General features: G+C 40.4%; 1 protein-coding gene across 6 annotated transcripts in view; it reads left to right on the top strand.

The window, feature by feature from the left end:
- Window positions 1-21,861, top strand: part of CPEB3 (cytoplasmic polyadenylation element binding protein 3) — a 117,380-nt gene extending 95,519 nt beyond the window's left edge. For all 6 annotated transcript variants that reach the window (XM_061635546.1, XM_061635550.1, XM_061635552.1 and 3 more), the window contains 3 exons: window positions 8,281-8,395; window positions 13,612-13,793; window positions 16,484-21,861. In XM_061635546.1, coding sequence (XP_061491530.1) covers window positions 8,281-8,395; window positions 13,612-13,793; window positions 16,484-16,711 — 525 coding nt within the window. In that variant the 3' untranslated portion in view covers window positions 16,712-21,861. The remainder of the gene's footprint in view (window positions 1-8,280; window positions 8,396-13,611; window positions 13,794-16,483) is intronic.
- The last annotated feature ends 530 nt before the right edge of the window (window positions 21,862-22,391 follow it).

Raw genomic sequence — 22,391 nt, forward strand, 5'->3', positions numbered from 1 at the left:
AGGCTGGCGCACCAGTATAGTGGTGCCTATCTTTAAGAAAGGCGACCCTTCGGATCCACTCAATTATAGACCCATCAGTTTGCTAGATGTGACATCCAAACTGTATGGGCGCTTCCTCTTAAATAAATTGTTAGAGTGGGACACTAAATACTCCATCATTCATGAAGAACAGGCTGGTGTTAGGAAAGGCAGGAGCACAGTAGATCACGCTTTTGTCCTCCACCATCTAATAAAAAAAGACCAAAACGGGGCCGCTTAAGTCCTTGTATGTGGCATTTATAGATTTTACCTCAGCCTTTGATCAAATCGACAGGGACCGGCTGTGGCATAAATTAGGGCAGTCCGGTATTGATAAAAGGCTATTGTGGTTAATTCAATCCCTCCACCAAGACAGTTCCCTGTGGGTTCGCCTTGGTTTGAATGGAACCCTCTCCCGAGAAATCCAAGTCGGGAGAGGAGTTAAACAAGGGTGCATATTGGCTCCTTTCCTGTTCAATTTCTTTATAAATGACATCATTCCCACAATGGCTTCTCCCACTTCCTTCCCCCCATCAGTGGGGAGCAGGAAGATCTCATCATTACTTTATGCCGATGACCTGGTCCTGCTCTCCTTAAATAAAATTGGTCTAAAAAGAATGCTGACCCGTCTGGAAGAATACTGCAAGGCCCAGCGCTTATATGTCAACTACTCTAAAACCAAAATAATGGTTTGTTGGAAATATAACAGGTCAAAATCCATCTGGACCTTAAATGGTCAATCTCTTGAACAGGTAAAAACCTTCAAATACCTAGGTCTATGCTTTAGCGATAAGCTCTCGTGGAGACACCACCTCGAGGTTACCAAATTACTGGGCGCCAGAGTTAGTGGCCAACTAAGAAAGTTTTTCTACACCCGCGGTGGCCAGTTAGTCAACCCAATGCTAAAAATCTTTCTGGCAAAAGTCCTGCCAAAAATCCTATTTGGGTCGGAGCTCTGGGGTCATACAGTTAAATCTAGGCTTGAGGTCTTTCAAAACACATTTATGAGGCAGATCACTGGGCTTCCTCGAGGTGCACCGTCAGCCCATTTAAGAGCAGAACTCGGCCTCCCTTCCCTGGCAGCGAAGATTGATCTGGCCTATTTAAGATACTGGAGAAGGATCTTTATCATGGACGACAGCTCTCTCACAAAGCTTTGTTGGCAAGACCAGCAGCAGGTTGGGGGTTGGGCCCAAAGGTGCCGGGAGTTATTAGAAATTTATGACCTTACCCAAAGGGAACTACTAAGCTTCAATCCCTCTGAGCTTTGCAATTGGATTTTCAACCACGATGCGAACCAAGATAGGGCATCAATTGTGGCAGCCCCTTTCTCACCCTGGTTTCCTCTAATTAAACCCAACCACGCTATGTCATCCTATTTTGATATTCTGACCTGTGCCCCGTTACGAAAAGCCTTCACAGAACTAAGATTTCAAACTATGCCCTCAGCTTATCTCGAGGGCAGATATGCGGGAATCCCGCTAGAGGAGCGCTATTGTGTCTCAGGCTGCAAGGTACCTGAAGATTTAGTCCACTGTGTGCTTCTTTGCCCCTTGTACAAGCACCCCAGGGAAAAATTTTTAGCTGCTTTTATTAGTTCTAGAGGGGGGATACCTTTTGACAATTTGGTGGTTGAGCTTTTAACCGATAATCACAAGCAGGTCACAATTGCCGTGGCTAACTTTGCTCTAGCTGCAAAAAAGTTAAGGGCAAATTATGTGAAAACCGTCCTGGCCACAAACCCGACGTGACCGCATGTTTTATGTTTCATGGTTTTAAAATGTCTATTTTGCCTTCTTTGTTTATTTTGTACTGTGCAATGGCCTATGGCTACATGCAAATAAAGAACTTGACTTGACTCTACTCCCAGCTCACAGTAGGAGGTGCTGACTTCTTCCATATTTGATGGGATTGCTCAGTAATCACTCTTTTGGAAGAAGGTTCTGTATGTCATTGCCCAACTTTATTTTATTTTTATTTCATTTTGTTTATGGAACGCTTCCCCAAAAAACATTCCAAAGTGGTTAAAAACATCACTTCAAATATAGGCTGTGATAAGAATCTCCACTGAAAAGGCTTTTTTTGGAGGGGAAAGTATTCAATTAATGCCAGAACAACAATACAGAAGGCACTTGTCTGATATATAATAGGAGGGAGTTTCAAAGTATAGGTGCTACCATGCTAAAGGCCCCAGTGAGTAGCTGATCTGTTACCTTTTGCATTAGCTGCAGCTTCCAGACCAACGTCAGGGGCAGCCCCATATAGAGCAGATTTCAGTATTCCAAATTTGCTAACTTTCCTGTCTGTGTAATCAACTGGAACTTGAGACAGTTTTTCATGTGTGTTTTTTTACTGTTTTTTTTAATGTAGATTTTATCAAGGGGTCAGAGATAGGGTTGCCAGATGTCCAGTTTTTGCCCAGAGACTCCAGAGTTTTGGGGTCCTCTGTGGGTCTCTGGGTAAGTTGCCTTAGTCTCCAGATTCTCAGCTTTCATTTTGTTTAAAAAAAATTAAGTTTGTAGGTGATCTGGTTCTCCAGATATACACCAAAACATCAGCCACCCCTCCCCTGCAACTTCTGTTAAATGAGCTTGTAGCTGGCTGCTGTAACCCCGCCCTTTCGGGTTTGTAGCCAATAAGTGTTGACCTCCAGGCAGTACCAAGACCACATTGCAAGACCTGAAAACTATTTCTTAAATTGAGTAAATATAGAGCTTTCAGTCTCCTTCTCTCCTGTGTGCAGGAGTCAAACAAGTTTAAATTTTCCTGGGCTGTTGAAGAGGGCAGGGTTTTGAAAACCTTCCCAGTATGAAGCTTTAATCAAATACTCACTTTTCTGGGAGTAAAGCTGCAGTGCTAATCCCACATACCCAGAGTAAACCCCATTGAATTCAATAGGACTTACTTTTGAGTAGACATGGTTAGGATTGTGCTGTAAATTAATGGGAATTTGAGTGAACATAGCAAAGAATTGTCTTTGTGTTATAAATCTGTCTCTCCCTCTCCAACCCTATTTTTGAAGCAATTAGGCAGGGTTTACATAGGTATCGCTGCTTTTTTTATGTAGGAAACTCATACTGATTTTTTTTTAATGTTTTGCAATGACCAACTGGTTTTGACAATAAACTACTATACGGGGTGTATGTATTTTTGCATTTCCAGTGTGTGTGTATATATGGAGTCTTCCCAACAACCCTATGAGGTAGGGTTGGTGATTGGAAACCAAGGCAGCTCACAACAAGAAATGAATTTGTTTAAAATCCAATAGCCATAAAAACAAGTATAAACAGTTGCAAAACAGCTTAAAATGGCATGATTCTGAATTTTGGGATAGGTGAGTGAAGTTTCTTATCACTTGAGGTTGCACTTCTGTGCATGCTTCCCTATTTGAGTAAGCCCCATTGAATACATTGGGACTTGCTTCTGAGTAAACAAACACAGGATTGCACTACAAATACCTTTACAGGTTGTGTAAATAATAAACATCTTTGACAGTCATGCTTATATAAATATTGTTTCATTTAAAGCATATGACTTCCCCTATACTTGGTATAGTGTATATGTTGGTGCTTGCGATGATGCTGCCAGCAAAATGTCCTCTTGACCCTTGCCCTTCTTGGCATATTAAAGCTTGCTGAAGGGGTTTGGCTGATTGGATCCAGGGTGTGGTCAATGCATTGTTACGGGAGGGAGTGGTTCCAGCCGCCCTGAAAAAGCCCACCCTGGACCCATTGGTTTGGTACAATTACGGACCTTCGCAAATACCCCCTTTTTAGGGAAGGTGACTGAGAGGGTTGTGGTGCAGCAATTGCAAGTACTCTTGGATGAAACAGATTATCTTGATCTATTTGTGTCTGGGTTCAGGCCTGGTCATGGGAATGAATCGGCCTTGGCTGCCCTGATGGATGACCTTTATTGGGAGAAGGACAGGGGGGGGTGCGATCCTGTGACTCTTACTTGATCTCTCAGTGGCTTTTGATACCACTGACTATGGTATCCTTCTGGGCCGACTTGGTGAGATGGGTATCAGAGGCACATGTTACCAAATTCTTCCAAGCTACACAGCAAGTGGATTTGACTGTGAAAGACCAACCCAAATTGTGTTTGCATTCTGACAAATTTGTAGGGCAGTCCAATATCTCAGAGAAGAGGTCAGGTCTCCTGCTCCCCTGGTGCATTCACTAGAGCTGCCCAATTTCCCTGCTTTTTAAAGTTTGATAGAAATATCTGTGGGATATAGGTACGTTCTTAAACTGCAAGGTTTTTTGCCTAATAGTGAATATATTTTAGGGTCTGTTTTTATGATGTTTTAAAGTGTTTTAGTGCTTTTGTTTGCCACCCTGGGCTCCTACTGGGAGGAAGGGTGGGATATAAATAAAAAAATAAATAAAGATATAAAAATACAGTGTTGCATTTAGGAAATCATCACTGTCTTTTCTTTTTCTGTTTGGCCTTCATTTACCTTTAACCTCACTCCCTTACATCCATGGAAGCAACAACAGTGGTTCCATGTGCTCAGCTCAACCCCCTTAAACCCACTGATGATGTATCTTGTTGGTTGCATGACAGTTTCTTGCCCAATAGTGGTACAAGACAATTCACATACTGCGAAGTGTGGCTGCAATTGTTGTTGTTCCCAAGCTGCTGCCTGTGAAGGTAGACCAAAACATGTGTGTTTTCTCTCTGTCAATTATTACTCACTGGAGTTGGGTTGGCTGTCAAAGTGAGTTAATAGCAGCCCACAGGATAGACAGAAAAGGGTAGAGAATGTTCTTACTCTTACTCATTTCTTAAACCTCTTTCTGAAGTGAAGGGTCAAATTTGTAAAGAAGTTTGGAGCAGCCATGCTAAAAGGTAGGGGCAGGGCCTTGCAGGCAGGGCGTTGCCAGCCCTCCTTGGATATGGATATCTTTGCAGAGGATCCCTACTCAAGCTTTACCAACAGCACAATCCAAACCATATCTACTCAGAACTATTGAGATCTATGGGGTTTTGTGTGTTTAGAATTGCAGCCTTCAGGAGCATCCATCTTTACTCTTGAGTGCTCCCATCTAACACCTCCACAACACTAGGCTTCTTTCTTCCTACAATGCCTTCTGGTGACTTAGCCTAGCCTGAGGACACTTAAACCCTTCTTCCCAGAAGCACGTAGGCTAGATTAAATGTTCCATACACAGGCTCCATCTTTTAGCTAAAATGTCTTAATTTCCAATCAGAGAAATGTTTTTGTTTGAATTGTATGCTCCAAGCAACTGTGGTTGATGCTTAATGTATCATGCTTAATGACATCACTCAGGCCTGCCCTGTGACATCTGGGAATTAGGTGCATTCCATCTGGGAATTAGGTGCATGACCTGTTCTGCGAGGGATTGCATTTACCCTGAAATAACAGTTTCGTAGTCTGGGAGTACTCCTGGATTCCAGTTTACTGATAGAGGCTCAAGTGGCTTCTGTGACTAGGAGTGCCCAGCTTAAGCTGATTTGTCAGCTACTGCTGTTCCTGCATTGGGATAGCATAGCCTCAGCTGTTCATGTTCTGTTGCCCTCCCATCTGGTTACTGTAATGCAGTGTAAGTAGGGCTGCCCTTGAAGACAGTCTGGAGGCTGTAGCTAGTGTAGAATATGACTGCTAAGCTGGTAAGTGGTGTAGCCCAATGGGGCCATATGTTACTGGCAGGGCCCGTTCTAAAGGGCAGCCAGTTGGGGCACTGGCCGGAGGGCCCCTGGGGCTACAAAGGCCAGGGGCCCCTCCGCTCCCCTTCTGTGATCCGTGGCAACAGCCACGGATCTCAAGGCAGGATCTTCCACCTGCCCTCCATTCCCTCGCCCCACCTACCTGTCTCCTGCCTTTTAGCATTGCCCTTAATGAAGATGGCAGCTGAGGTTTCCCTAAGGTGCTGAAGCAGAGATGCGCGTGTGTAGCACACACATGTGCCATTAACCAAGATGGTGGTGGAGGCTTCATCCCCTTAGGGAAGCCGTGTCCGCCATCTTGGTTAATGGCAATACTAAAAGACAGGTAGGTGGGGCGAGGGAAATGGTGAGCAGGTGGGAGCTCCTGCCCTGCAATCCGCAGCTGTTGCCGCGGATCGTGGAAGGAGAGTGAAAGGGCCCCTGTAGCTCAAGGGGAAGCGGAGACAGGTAGGTGGGGGGCATGGGCCGGCCCTGGTTACTGGTCCTGAAAGTGTTACACTGGCTGCCAGTGAACTATCAGGCCCAATTCAAGGTGTTAATACTAGCATATGAAGCCCTAAGTAGCTTGGGGCCCAAGTACCTAAAAGAGTGCCTTCCCCAAAATCAACCAACTTGGACCCTACCATAAGCAGGAGAGGCCTTGCTGGTGGTGCTACCACTGTGGGCTGCCTGGTTAGTGTTGACCTGTGGCAGAGTCTTTTCAGTGGTAGTTCTACATTTGTGAAATGTCCTTCTGACTTTCAGGAGGAATGGAAAAAAAATCCTGTTTACCCAGGCATTTGATGGCTGAAAAACACTGTTCCTGCAACCATGAGACTGAGAGAATGGACTATTTTTAGAATGCTTAAAAAAATATTGTTGATGTGTTTGCTACTGTAGGATCCCTCAAGAGGAAGGGTAGGATATAAATTGAATTCATCAACATCATCAAGAGATGGTATGGAGTATGCTGGCTGTTGCCAAAATTTTGGTTGCAAAAATGTGTAACCGTGAGACCCCTACCCTTCAAATTATACAAAGTGACAGATACTGAAATTAACTGAATTTATACTCATTATGGAGGGAAGAAATACAACTGAAGCCTTTTATTGAATTCATGAGGAATACAAGTGAACAGCTTAGTTTTGTTTAGTTTTTGAATGATGCAAATTATTAACATGTGGAGTTTCTTACACCATATTGTTAAAATAATGTGCATACAGTATGTAGTCTTATAGTTTCTTCCTATGTTATAAAGCTCTCTATGTATCTTTATATTTTTGATAGAAAATTGTCATCTTAATTAGCATTCAATCAGAGGTATCATTTGAGAAGAAAAAGTGATGCAGGGGAACAGAGTTTGCTCCATAGCAGAAAAACTATTGCATTATCCTGCAGGTTCATCTGCAAACAGGACCTTTATCCCCTTATGTAGCTTTATGTAGCTGACAAGCTACTTTTGGTCATAAGAACTGAGGAGGTCAGCAGTGATGCTTCTTTCACTTGCCTTAATTCTCAGAGTCTATAAGATTGGACTACAGGGAGATTGCATGGCTTCCTAGAGGCCAAGTCTAAGCATTCTGTGGCATCCCAAACACATAAATGCTAAGCTGTGCACCCTACTGCTTACCAGCTTACTATGCCAGTGATGAACTCCTTAACCTTAATTTTAAGCATTTTTTTTGCTTGCAAGACAAATTAACGTGATTGCTAGGCATGGACTGAGTTGAATGGATACCATGTTGGCCCAAAGAGATGTTTGCTTTACTTGTCAGTTTAGCTGTCACCTGCAACACAACCAATGTTTCTCAGATATTCTCAAATATCTGGAAGTATGAAAAGCTAATAATATATCTGGTGAACATGATGGAGATGTTCCAGCTTACCTTGTACCAGCAAAATGAACAGTCCGGTCTGGTAGGCAGTCATGGTAGTGAGCACCTGGGAGTTGCAGCAGTGGTTAGAGGAATTTTATTTTATTTATTTATAATATTTATACCCTGCCCTACTTCTGTAGAACTCAGGGCGGCTTACAATTAAGAACCATAAACAATTAAGACAGTAATCATACAGATTAAGACGTTTAAAATGACTAAAAATAAAAAAAAATATCAATTTCAATTAAAAGCTCATCTAAATAAAACAGTTCACCTGGGCACGAAAAGACAAAAGCGAAGGGGCCAATCGAACCTCACTGGGGAGGGAGTTCCACAATCTGGGGGCAGCCAGCGAAAAAGCCCTATTCTGTGTTTTCGCAAGAAGAACTTGCGGAAAAGATGGAATAGTGAGTAAGGTCTCACCAGATGATCTTAGAGTCCGGATAGGTTCATAGAATTCCAACTGCTCAGATCCTTGTGCACAGCTGAAAAAGCTGATGTGTGTACTATATTGCTTAACAAGTGCAGTGTATCTGTTCTTATAAAGTGGAACTCTAGAACATCCCATTTTCATTAGTTGGTGTTTATATAAATTAACTTTGGTTATATGGCTAACTATTAGAAAATAGGAGAGGATTAAAAGTTATCCCTTGACTTTTGATGCTGTTCCAGTGGAAGCATAAAATGAAGTTGATCTTTTTGGCTTTTTCAGGTTCAAATTCGACCTTGGAACTTAAGTGATAGTGACTTTGTAATGGATGGCTCTCAACCTTTAGACCCCAGAAAAACTATTTTTGTTGGAGGTGTCCCACGACCCCTCCGAGCTGGTGAGTGAAAATGTTAAAAGGCAGCTAAACGAATAATAACATGTTTGAGGGTTGATGCAATAATGTTTTTTTCATTATATTTTGAATTGGTTAGGATACTTTCTTCAATAAGTGTATTATATTTCTTAGTAGGATTATGTTATAAACTACACATTATAGAGAATTCTGTGAACCACACCCCCTTCTAATATCTGTAGCCAGTCCATGTACTTTCTACCTAATGACTTCACTGTTTAAAAAAAACAAAAAGAGAATACTAGCCTTTACGATGGATGGATCAATGGATGGCTGACAAAACTCTTCAAATGGTTAAAGAGAAAAGGAAAGCAAAAGCAAAAGGAGACAGAAACATGGTTAGAACCCTAAATGCAACAATACAACGACTAGTACATAAGGACAAAAAGAACTATTACAATAGTTATTGTATAGAAATAGAAGAGGACAACAATAAGGGTAGAACAAGAGCCCTATTCCAAAAGATTAGAGAAATTTAAAGAAGGGAAATTTAAACCAAGAGTAGGGATGTTGAATAATCAACAGTGGAACACACTTACTGACTGAGATGAAGTAAAAGGAAGATGGAAGCAATACACTGAAGAACTCTATAAAAGAGATGCCAGGATGACAGATTCATTCATGGAGGAACCGTAAGACGAAGAACCAGAAGTTTTAGAATGCGAGGTGAAAGCTGCTCTTAAAATACTTGGAAGAAACAAATCACAAGGAATAGATGGCATACCAACAGAGCTGCTACATGCTACTGAGACTAAATCTGTCCAAATTTTGACAAACATTTGTCAAGAAATATGGAAAACGAAACAATGGCCCACAGACTGGAAGCGTTCAATATACATCCCAATTCTAAAGAAAGAGAATCCCAGGGAATGCAGTAATTATCGAACTATTGCCTTAATATCCCATGCAAGTAAAGTAATGCTCAAGATTCTACAATAAAGACTCTTACCATATATGGAGCGAGAAATGCCAGATGTCCAAGCTGGATTTAGAAAGGGAAGAGGCACCAGAGATCATATCGCAAACATACGTTGGATAATGGAACGGAGCAAGGAATTTCAGAAGAAAATCACCCTGTCCTTTATAGATTACAGCAAAGCCTTTGATTGTGTAGATCATGAAAAACTGTGGAATGCTTTAAAAATGGGGGTGCCACAGTGTCTGATTATACTGATGCGCAACCTGTACTCTAGATAAGAGCCTACTGTAAGGACAGAATATGGAGAAACCGATTAGTTCTCAGTCGGAAAGGGTGTGAGACAGTGGTGTATTTTATCATCCTACTTTGTATTATCTATACGCAGAACATATACGGAAATCTGGATTAGACCAAGATGAAGGAGGTGTGAAAATTGGAGGGAGAAATATCAATAATTTAAGATATGCAGACGATACCATACTCTCAGCAGAAACCAGTAATGATTTGATACGAATGCAGATGAAAGTTAAAGAGGAAAGCACAAAAGCAGGACTACAGCTGAACGTCAAAAAGACTAAAGTAATGACAACAGAAGATTTATGTAACTTTAACGTTGACAATGAGGACATTGAACTTCTCAAGGATACCTTGGCACAGTCATTAACCAAAAGGGAGACAATAGTCAAGAAATCAGAAGAAGGCTAGGACTAGGGAGGGCAGCTATGAGATAACTAGAAAAGGTCCTCAAATGCAAAGATGTATCACTGAACACTAAAGTCAGGATCATTCAGACCATGGTGTTCCCGATCTCTATGTATGGATGTGAAAGTTGGACAGTGGAAAAAGCGGATTAGAGAAAAATCAACCCATTTGAAATGTGGTGTTGGAGGAGAGCTGTATGGATACCATGGCCTGCGAAAAAGACAAATAAAAGACAAATTAAACCACAACTATCACTAGAAGCTGAAATGGTGAAACTGAGGTTATCATATTTTGGACACGTTATGAGAAGACATGATTCACTAGAAAAGACAATAATGCTGGAAAAAACAGAAGCGAGTAGAAAAAGAGGATGGCGAAACAAGAGATGGATTGATTCCATAAAGAAAGCCACAGAGCTGAACTTACAAGATCTGAACAGGGTGGTTCATGACAGATGCTATTGGAGGTTGCTGATTCAAAGGGTCACCATAAGTCATAATCAGCTTGAAGTTACATAACAAAGCCTTTACGACATCATGTTCTCCAATTCCTGCAGTGATTTTGATTTTTAATTAGGTCAGTGCTAACTCTGTGAATATTTATAATCCACCATCTTTAAATACTATCTCTTTTAATTCAAGCTAATTAAGATTACTTCTGAAATAGCTGCTTTTCACACTGATTTTTCAGTCAGCCTAAAGAATTATCTTAATTAAATGCATCCGTAGGGACCTAGACTCCGATGTTATGACAGACGAATCCATTGAAGTGTCCAGAACACGGTCTTGTCTTTCATTATTGGATGAGTTTCAGTTGGTGCAGCTTGAGGAAGTGGACAAGGTACTTGGATTGGTGTGGGCGACCACATCTGCTCTAGATCCTTGTCCATCTTGGCTAGTGAAGACTAGCAGGACTACTACCACCGGCTGGGCCAAGGAAGTGATAAATGCCTCCTTGAGTGAGGGAGTAGTCCCTAGTAGCCTCAAGGAGGCAGTAGTAAGACCTCTCTTAAAGAAACCTTCCTTAGACCCAGATGACCTGAACAACTATAGACCGGTGGCGAATGTCCCCTTTTTGGGCAAGGTTCTGGAGCGGGTGGTTGCCGGTCAGCTCCAGGTGCTCTTGGATGAGACCGATTATCTGGATCCGTTTCAATCCGGTTTTAGGCCTGGTTTTGGCACTGAAACAGCCTTGGTCGCCCTGTATGATGACCTTTGTCGGGAGAGGGACAGAGGGAGTGTGACTCTGTTGATTCTCCTTGATCTCTCAGCGGCGTTTGATACCATCGACCATGGTATCCTTCTGGGGAGACTCGCGGAGTTGGGAGTTGGAGGCACTGCTTGGCAGTGGTTCCGCTCCTACTTGGCGGATCGTCACCAGAAGGTAGTACTTGGGGAACATTGCTCAACTCCTTGGACTCTCCATTGTGGAGTCCCTCAGGGGTTGGTTTTGTCCCCCATGCTTTTTAACATCTACATGCAGCCTCTGGGTGCCGTCATCAGGAGTTTTGGAGTGCGTTGCCACCAGTACGCTGATGACACGCAGCTCTATTTCTCCTTTTCATCTTCTACAGGTGAGTCTGTGGATGTGCTGAATCACTGCCTGACCGCGATAGTGGACTGGATGAGAGCTAATAAACTGAGACTCAATCCAGACAAGACTGAGACACTGTTGGTGAATGCCTTCCCTGCCCAGATGGTGGATGCTTACCCTGTTCTAGATGGGGTTACACTCCCCTTGAAGGAACAGGTTCGTAGTCTTGGGGTTCTTTTCGATCCTTCCTTGTCTCTGGAGGCGCAAGTGGCCACGGTGGCAAGGAATGCATTCTACCACCTTCGGTTGGTAGCCCAGCTACGCCCCTATCTGGACAGGGATGACCTCGCCTCAGTTGTTCATGCTCTGGTAACTTCTAGGTTGGATTACTGTAATGCGCTGTACGTAGGGCTGCCCTTGAAGACAGTTCGGAAGCTTCAGCTAGTGCAAAACGCAGCAGCCAGACTGCTGACGAGGACCAGCCGGTCAGCGCATATAACACCTGTTCTGGCCCGTTTGCACTGGCTACCTATTTGCTTCCGAGCCAGATTCAAGGTGCTGGTTTTGACCTATAAAGCCTTACACGGCGTGGGACTGCAGTATCTTGTGGAACGCCTCTCCCGCTATGAACCGACCCGGTCACTTCGCTCAGCGTCTAAGGCCCTCCTCCGGGTACCAACCCATCGGGAAGCCCGGAGGACAGTTACTCGATCTAGGGCCTTTTCTGTAGTGGCCCCCGAATTGTGGAATAGCCTCCCCGAAGAAATACGCCTGGCGCCGACGCTTCTATCTTTTCGGCGCCAGGTTAAGACCTGGCTATGCTCCCAGGCATTTTAAAGCGTTTAATGTTACAATTTTAAATCTCTTTGTTTCAGTTTATTTATTGTGATATTTTGTATTTCTGTACTTTTAATCTTTTGTACACCGCCCAGAGAGCTATTCGCTATGGGCGGTTTAAAAATGAAATTAAATAAATAAATAAATATTTCTTGAAAACCCACTTGCATTTTAAGCAGTGAAATAAAAACTGATTTTAAAAGCATAATTAGTTGAGGATCCTTGATAGGTAACTGATCCACTTTTCACGTATTCTGTTTGACTTGGTTGATAATGTTGTTTTCTGTCGGGTTTGGTTAGGGGTTTTTTTTAGAGTTTTTGTTTCTTACATGGTCAACCATTTTCGTTTCCTGTTTTACATTACTTGGGATATAACCAGGCCCGGCTGCAGTATCGGCCCAGGTGGAGCACTGGCTGGTGGCCCAGGAGAGCACAGGGGCCCCTCACTGGCCTCTCACTGGCCCCAGCGGGATGGGATCCATTGCTTGTTGCTGACCCGATTCTGTGCCAGTGGATTGCAAGGCTATTCTGTTGTGTGTTTTTCCCTCACTCTCATCTCTTTTTATCCAGTTTGTGAGAGTGGAGGGAAAATTGAGGGGTTAATACTATAGGGATGAAAAGCTGAGCCTGGAGAGTCTCCTCAACTTGGCTACTGTCTGACTCAGTGCTGTTATTGAGGAGATTGTCTAGGCTAGTTGCGTCCTAATCTCTATAGTACCAACCCCTTAAATGCCTTGAAGCAGAAGGGCGGAAGAAAATGGCAGCAGTTGTGGCAACAACTCCAAGCCAGACTAGATCATGGAGGAGCAAAGGAAGAAGAGGCTGCTTCCTTGCATAGCATGCTCTGCTGCACGGTAAATGGCAGGGTCTTGGTGACAGCAAGCGGCAGGGGCAGCAGCCATGGCAGCAATGGCCCCAACACACTCAAGGCCTGCAGATGGAGATTTGGCACTCCTCTCTCTCTCCCCCCCTCCCCCCTCCCTCCTGTCTGATTCCTCTGGCACCCCAATCGAGTGTGGTTTGAATAGGAAAGCAAGAGGGCTAGGGGTCCAGTGACAACCTTTACCCATGGGCCCCCAGAAACCTGGAGCCGATCCAAGCTATAACTCTATCAACAATTTTTGTTTTTATATATGTAAACTACTCATAAATGAGCATCTGGAAATTGAATGAACATATGGGTCTTTTATGGTTTAATTTTCTTTTACAGTTGAGCTAGCAATGATTATGGATCGTTTGTATGGAGGAGTCTGCTATGCTGGAATTGATACAGACCCAGAGCTGAAATACCCAAAAGGTGCTGGTAGAGTGGCTTTCTCCAATCAGCAGAGCTATATCGCTGCTATTAGTGCACGCTTTGTCCAGCTCCAACATAATGACATTGACAAACGGGTAAGCAAAACATCATGGAATGGATTAACACTGCTGACAAATTGTGCAGGTGTCTTAAACAGGCTGAAACCATTGATCCATCTTACCCAGCACTGTCTCCCTGACTACGTTTGGTTTAGGCTGTGGTCTACCAGGGAACCTTCTTCATGTAATGCATGTCTTCTACAGCAGTGCTACGGGCCCTCCCCATGAGTTTGTCTTTCATCTGTTGACATCAGCTTTAATGGGCAAAATCTAGTGAAAATTGTGTTTTTAAAATGTAAATTCTTTCCAATCTCAGATTGGCTTCAATAACAGTTCACAGAAATCTAAGTTGTGTTTATAAGTAAAGACCAATTTCCTTCCTTTTTTTGTTTTGGAAATTTCCCTTTTACATAATACACTTTTGACTATGACTGTTGGGTAGTGTCTGGAAAATAAACTAAACAGTAGGTGGGCAAAAGTGCCTTGGTTAAATGTGGGAAGGTGGAGGAATAGCAGTCAAATATATGTGAGGTCAAAGCAACAAGTCATTTTCCTTTGAAACTGATTTCCTGCATAGTCTTCATCCCATAGTAAATATTGCTGGTGGTGGTATGATTCTAATGAGAATTCCTGTGAAAACTGCATACTCATTTTTGTATTAGCTTGACCTTATTTACACAGAAGTGTAATCAGTTTTCTGAAATAAAATAGAGAATGCCAAAAAAAATGCAAACATGATAGATACTTATTTTTTCTTTGCTCCCTAGGAGAGAACGCATCCCCTAGTCTTTACTTAGAAAGAAAAAAGAGCCCACATTGATTTTAATGAGAAACATTTAAGCATGTTCCATTGAAAGCTGTGAGACATACATGTACTTAACTTTGGGTAAATCATGTCCTTTCACTGTTATCATTTTTAAATGTGGTAACGAATCTGATAGGGCTTAATCTATAAAACTATTAATTCCTGCAGGATTAGAACTGTCAGTGTTAATCCTGAGTCATGCTGTCACTTTAGCTCAAAAACTGAGCTCAGAATAATTACCTTGACACTGAATCATTCTAGACTTATTTTGGCAATAGTAGCTAATGTTTTGAGAAGAAAAGTGGGGCAGTACAAGAAAGATGCTAATAATAATGACGTTAAAGTTTTAATATGGCAGTTTTATTGGGATTACAGCTCCACATTTAGGTCAGTGGCATAATTTAGTAACTTTGATCCTAGTATAAAGGAGATCGTAAACATTAACTATTGTAATAAGAATGGGCTGTTATTAATATACTATTGTTGGTTCAAAAACAAAAGGATTTAAAAGAGCAGATTTTGAAATTATTAGACTTCTATGCTGACGTATGAAGGGGGAAGGTTCATTGGTAGGTCACATAATGATGCAGACAGAAATTCCTAGGAATGCTGTGAAACATGGCAGACTCACTAGGTCTATGCGAACTGACATTCCCAATGCCTTCCAGTTTCTTCTCCTACCCCCAGTCTTCTTTCCCAGACTTCTCTCTCGTTTGGTGCAATTCACTCCATACACTGTAGGACTGCTGTGGCCAGGAAATGTAAGGGTCAGTTTTTGTAATTTTCCTGGGTAGACTTGCTCTTTCTAAAATTGGAATCGAGCATTTTGATAAAAGAGAACCTCCACCATTGCTGCAAGGCTTGTAGTAAGGGAGAGCTATCTAAGGGCACATTCTTGTAACTCGTTCCTGAGACTATATAATGGTAATCGTGGGTGTCCATTGGGGACGGGACAGCGTCTAGCTTTCATGTTTTTAAGAACGAGTAAGTTTCTAGAATTTGTAGAACCTGAGATACGAGGCAAAATGTACAGGCACTATTCTCACTTTTTGTTGAGTAACTACCCTGCTTCCCCCCTTCAGTGTTTTACTTTGCCTTGTTGTTGTGTAAATTTGTATATTTGTTAGCAGAGAATGACAGAGGTCTGAAATGCGAGTGTGCCAGTGTGTGCATTTACCTAAGAAAGCAGGCTTTTACCCTGCATCAGCATCACTGAGATGGGAGACTTAGTAAAATAAGAAAAGCTACTTTATTTATAGAAATACATAGTAGATAGAAAGGCATACCTAGTTCTAACTAACTAAGTTGGAGGTGCAACGCCCAGGCTTGGGAGTTGCCCCCATGGCTCAGGAGAGAGCGAGCAGAGACAAAGGTGTCTCCTCTCTCTCGGACAGTCAGAGAAGAGAAGAGAGGAAAGGGCGGAAGGAGGAGGGGCAGACAAGCCTCCCCAAGACTTATCAGTCTAATGACAGAAGGAAGTCAGTCAGACATCATGGGCAAAGGCAATCAAGCCTATCCATCTGGAGGACCCGAACTCCATCTCCCCTCTGGAACATAAACAAAAGAACAAAACAGGAGTTGCTCTTGCCCCACCTCCAACATGCTCGTCCCCACTCTGGAAACATTTCTGCCGACACCCATGATGGGTAATGTACAATTGTGGGAGTTTTCACAAATGGCTTTTTAAATCCCTATGACTCTGTGGCATGACAAACTGTGCCAGCCGGAAGTGCCACTTCCATCCAATGGTTAAGGTACAGGTCCCTGATTTTGAAAAGCTAGCCCTCCATGCATTTCAAGTTTTGAAGGTAGAGGGTATTCTGGCATGTTTATGCCCTCTATAGGCTTCTCCTGTATGAGACTAATGCGCAGAATCTTCCTCATTTCTTGAATTACTTTGTTTTTGTTTTCCTTTCTCTAGGTGGAAGTGAAGCCATATGTGCTTGATGATCAGATGTGTGATGAATGCCAGGGCACTCGCTGTGGTGGAAAATTTGCTCCATTTTTCTGTGCCAATGTTACCTGCTTGCAGTATTACTGCGAATACTGTTGGGCCAGCATTCACTCTCGTGCTGGACGAGAGTTCCACAAACCACTCGTGAAGGAAGGAGGAGATCGGCCACGCCATGTTCCGTTTCGTTGGAGCTGAAGCCTGGGCCTAAATCCAGCAGCAAGTACTGGAACTGAAGGGAGAAGAGAGTGCTGCCTCAGGGCTTTAGTGTTCTGGAAATCTGTGCATTCATCCTTGACTTTAATGAAGAGATGGGTCTTTTTATTACGATTACTATTATTATGATTATTATTATTTACAGTCACATTACTGAACTCTGTGTCCAGTATAATACAAGCCTAGCAGAGTGTAACTGTACTGATTTTGCACTTTGATTCACACAAACATCTGCTTGGTACCTTAATTTCTTACACAAAACTTGTTACATTTGACAATTAGACTGCCATTCTCATCAGCCTTCACTGCGTTGGTGTGTATGTGATGAAGACTTTTAAAATTATAATTAATTTTTGTTTTAAAACTGGAGCATGCACTTATTTTCAGAAACTTAGACTTGCCCCTAGCAGATGACTTACCAAAGGTAACACTCACAAGTGGGTAGATGGCAGATGTAGCAAAAACTTAAAATGGATATTCAGCAATCATTAGTTGGGTCATTTAGAATAGGAATAACCCTTAAAAGCCTTTAGTTGCTCTCCATTTTTACTGGTAAGGACGATACCTCATAAGCTGGATCACATTTTCTTCACCCCACCTCTTTTTTTTTTTGCTGAGGGTTTCCTATTTGGTTAGGCCTTGTAGTGTTATGTAAATGTATGCTGCAATAGCTTTTGCTGCTATTAAGATGGTATTACTAATACCACAATACTCTACTCAAGGTAGGGTATCTATCACCTGAAAATATGATTATGTGATTTAAAACCGTGATGGCTGCTGAAAGGAGATCTGTATAACATTCAGAAAGCTTCCAAGGAAGGTCAATAGTTTTGACTGCATGTTTACTTAAATCAGGTTGCTGCATGCAATAATTTTTTTTATATATGTCTAATATAAAAATCTGCCCACAATGCACCAATTAAGAATCTATATAGACTACAAAGTACTTGTAATTTAAAAAATCACACACAAACAGACGCACCACATACAAATTACTGACTGGAGGAAGGCATGCCTCAGTAAATGTAAATGCTTCTGAAATTAGGATCAGCCCATTGCAGTATGGCCTATATTACAACAAATATTTTTTAAGAAACTAGATGTAAAATATCCTTACAACAAATTTCTGAATGATAGATGAAGTACTTTGCGGTGCTCTGTTATATATTGTGCAATTTATTTTATATAGTAAAAGTGATTATGTCTAGTCTGTGATCGAACTTTAACTGTTTAAGCCTCTAATATTTAACATTCACACACTTTTGAAAGTTCAACAGATACAAATACATATGCACAGTCACAAAATTTTGAGCTCTTAATTCCAATCTCGTGAATGCTTGCACCATTTATGCAGCTGCAGCCCTTGCCCAGAAAACCAAAGAGCTCATAACAGCAATGTACACTACCAACTTAACTAGTAGGTTGATAAACTAGGCACATTTTATGGAAGATGGGGAAAAGGTGGTGCTAAAGAAATGTCTGCATACAAACGTTAACTTGCAAGTTGTCTACTCTCTGGGTGTGACACTTAATTTCTTGAACCCTGGATGTATCCTGTGAAGCTTGAATATATTTGAGATCTACTTTATAGTGGTGGACATTTTTTTAGCATTTATTATGGGGCTGCAAGACAAACACAAACACACACTAGTGTGCTAACTATGAGAATGTGTACACTATTCCTCTGGGTTATTTGTTGGTTCCCCTCTCCACACCCCCACCCCTGTTCTTGGAGTCCTGGGGACAATCTGACTGGATATGTACCGCATAGTAGATTTAAATGTTCGGGGGTTTGTGTGTAGTGATGGCCTTGTTAATGTCTAACTTTGTACATTTTTCTTTTACTGTTTAGTTGCAGTTACTGGTTCTGAAAGAAACTTTATGTTTTTTACTGGTTAAAAGAAGTCATTCTTCGTATTCCTTCACAGTTTCTTCTGGGCATATTTGTGATATTGCTTTATCCAGCCCAGGGTTTTCTTTTCTTTTCTTTCATCTATACAAGATTTGTTATGCACTACTTTTTGTATCTAGACAGTTTTCAATAGTTGGCAGATTATTCTTTTGTAAAAGAAAAAGGCATGCTTTCTGACTGACATGATCTTTTGCAATACCTCAATTTTGAAATATAGGAAAGAAAATATTTTCTAAGTAAGTTTATTCAGAAAAATATATATTAATTTAATTCTGCGAGAAAATGATTTAACAGATGGGTAACTTTATTTTTTTCATGCTTATTTGCGTTTTTGAAAATGAAGAAGTTAGAGCTTTATAACTGTAATATTGAAGATCATAGCTAACCTACAGAAGTCTACCTAATTATGTGAAACAATAATATACATTTTTGAAGAAATTTTCTTCTTTCATGTACAAACATACCCTGGAAAGAAAGGAGGAAAAGAGCAAGAAAAAGATGCTGGAAGTTATATAAGTAGTAATTTAAAAAATACAGCAATGAAAGGTGTAAGACAAACTGCATTTGGTGCTGGAAGTTTTGAATAGAAGGTGAAGAATATTTTCCCTTAATTTGTATATTTATAATCAAGCGATTATGCACGACTGACCAGAATTGTGAGAGTTCTTCTGTTTGTATTTTTTTAAAGATACTTTTTTAGTTTATTAAATTATAACATGGTCCCTTTTTGTTTTGTAAATGAATGTGCCCCTAAGTTGTTAATATGTTATTATGAGAGGGTCCTTCAAGAAAAGAAGTTATTTTTTAAAATAAGGTGTTCTGTACTGCAACTTGACTAAGAAGCCCCTGGGTACAACAGGTCCTCTTGCGGCCTTCTCTTGATGCGAGACTTGAACTAGTCGTTTTTTGAAGGCAACTTAACCTCGACTATTTGTTGTTATGTGCAATACTGTTTGTACTGTTTGTATAAAAAAAGAAAAAAGAAAAGAAAAAAGGCATAAATCTTTATTGCAGATTTATTTTCATTGCAAACTTTAGACATTGTGATTCACTAAGATCATTTTTCTACTGTCAGATATGTACCTTTTCTTCATGCTGGTATTTTTTCAATAGTAATGTAGCCTTTGTACTGAGACAAATTTTCATTGTTATTTTTAGAAAGATTTTTTGCTAAGAGAAATTTAAACATTGACATATTTTTCATTTTTATTTCAAATTTTCTTTAAGGAGTGCTTTCTCAACCATTAATATAGTTGTTTCTGGGAGAGACTTTCATATCTGGTCAATGTCATTAATATTATTTTGTATTTTTACTTGGAATAAATTAATTTTTTGATGCTAATTCTTTAAAAGTTTATTTTTTTCATTTTCAGTTATTTTTGAAGCTAAAAAACCTTTGTAATATTGTTACTAAAAGTGTCTAGTTTTTTGAAATGCAAAGCTTTATGTATTAACTTGCTGATGTGGTTTACAATGGTGTGAAAATGGTTGGATATGTAAAAATATTGAAAAACTGTAATGAATAATTGGGCAATAAAATTACAGAATGAAGCAGGAAAATGATGTGATATTTTTGAGAAGCCTTTTTCCTTTATCAGAATGATTTAGGAAGATAATAGGGATGTCACAGTACCAGTTCGCTGTCTAGATTTATACAACACCAATGCTGATAAGCACTATTGCTGTTGTAATTAACTCCAATTTACAGAAATAACAGGGTTACAGCCATGGCTGTTCAACGTAACACTAATTTGCTCCTTCCCCCCATTAGCATAGGCACATTCAGCACTACTGCTGCATAATAGGGCACAAATGCTGAAAATAAATAAACGGATGCTTGTGTAGCAACCGTTAATACTTTATATCTGAGCACTTTTTTCAAGCTTCTTGTATATTTCTCCCATCATGTTAGCCCTTTTTTAATCATAGGTGCAACATCTGTTGCTGCTATCAAAACACTGCTTCACTTTATGTAGTTCATCTCCACTTTTGCCTATCTAATCCTTACCTTTTTGCTGCTATCCTGGCAGAATTTTTGTGCTGAAGCTAGAGATACTATTATCCACCCCTTATGATCCTGCAGACCAAGATGGTGTTACATAAACACAACATACAATGGCCTTCCCTAGACGTGTCAGTTGTCAGTTTTGATCTATTCTTATGCTGGCTTCTAGTTAAGGGAGGCAATTTATTGATCTCTTATAGAAATGTCTAGAGTTGGCCCATTGTGGCCTTTTTGTAAGTAACATATAGGAAAAATCAAATAGTGAGTAAAATTTAGACTCTAATTAGGTACTACTGGATGGGATGTATACAAATTGTGGAAGTAAAATAGAAATCAAGAAGAAATGTCTATATTTCCTGCAAAGTGGTACAAAGTGTGTGCTTAGATTCTGCCTACACACTTGCCTTTTAGGAAGGCAGGGGCTAAAAGAAAATTATATTACAAAATATGCAGTTAGCAAATTAACTTTGCTGATTTCACTATCTTTGTTTTAGAGTAGTACACAAAGTATAGTGCTTTACTGGGGGAAATCCTCAAGTTAATATTTCAGTATTGTGACATCTCTACTTGCAAGATATGAGTGAAAGATTAGTCACAGATTTGTAAAAAAATAAAGTCTTTTGTTAAACCTGGCTTGTATGTAGTTGCTTTTTACACCAGTTTGTATAATGTCCGCTTAACTTTTTTTTAACCTGAAAACTTTTCTTTTCAATCTCTGCTGCTGTAGTGTTTTTGTCTTACCACAGAGTATTTTATATTCATGCTGATGATTTGCTCTATACTCCAAATGGGTAGCAGATCAGGAGCTTGTTATGTCATTCTGCACATTTTAAATTTTCCTAATAATAACATTAGCAACAAATAGATATCCAGGGTGCTAATACGAGATAATAATTTCTGCTATCTTTTTTTTCTGGATGTAATTCTGTTTGGGTATAAAGTACTAGGTATTTGTAATTTTGCTGTCAAAATAATGGACATAACTCTTAGAGTGGTCACAGCTAAAATCTCTGTACTTGTTTTTTCAACTAATTTTAAATGTACCATATATTTTACTACATGTTCTCTTAGACTGGTTTTGCTAGTAACCCTAAAAGGCTTTTACCTTTTTTGGGGGGGGGGGCTTGGACTAATGCTTTGTATAGAACTGCAGTACTGTGACTAAACATGGAGCTCAATGCTGCTATTGCTTACAACTGCTTCAACTTTGTAGTTTGGACAATTTTTTTCTGTAATAACTTATTAAATCTAGTTGTATGAAGTACTGACACTTGTCATCCTTTGCATAATTAAAAGAAAGCTTTGGGGAAAGCACTTTGGGATGCAAGCATGAGATATGAAGAAACCTTCCTCCACCTTTTACCCTCTAACAATGTGCATGTTTATATTTTCTTCATGTTCCCTCGTTTTACTCTGATAGTTCTCTTCAGTTGTCTCTACCTAATACAAAATGTCCATGCTTCACATTAGTTATATTTACATATATATAATAAAGTTATTAATTTGAAAAGTGCAGTACATATAACAGCATTCTCTCACTACCATAATTTTTCAAGTGCAATGTTATTTTGGCTTAATTTAGTGCAAGTTGGCATGAGACAAATTTCTTGACAATAATGTAACAAGGAACAATGTTCTGTTTGCATTTCCTAGGGAACATAATTCTGTTGCTAGGCAGAATTTCTCAAGTTTTTTAATCTAGAAATTTGCTTAATGCTTTCAAACTTTGAGAGCAGAAAGGTGAA

Source organism: Rhineura floridana, chromosome 7 (genome assembly GCF_030035675.1).
Source record: "Rhineura floridana isolate rRhiFlo1 chromosome 7, rRhiFlo1.hap2, whole genome shotgun sequence".
Classification (NCBI taxonomy): domain Eukaryota; kingdom Metazoa; phylum Chordata; class Lepidosauria; order Squamata; family Rhineuridae; genus Rhineura; species Rhineura floridana.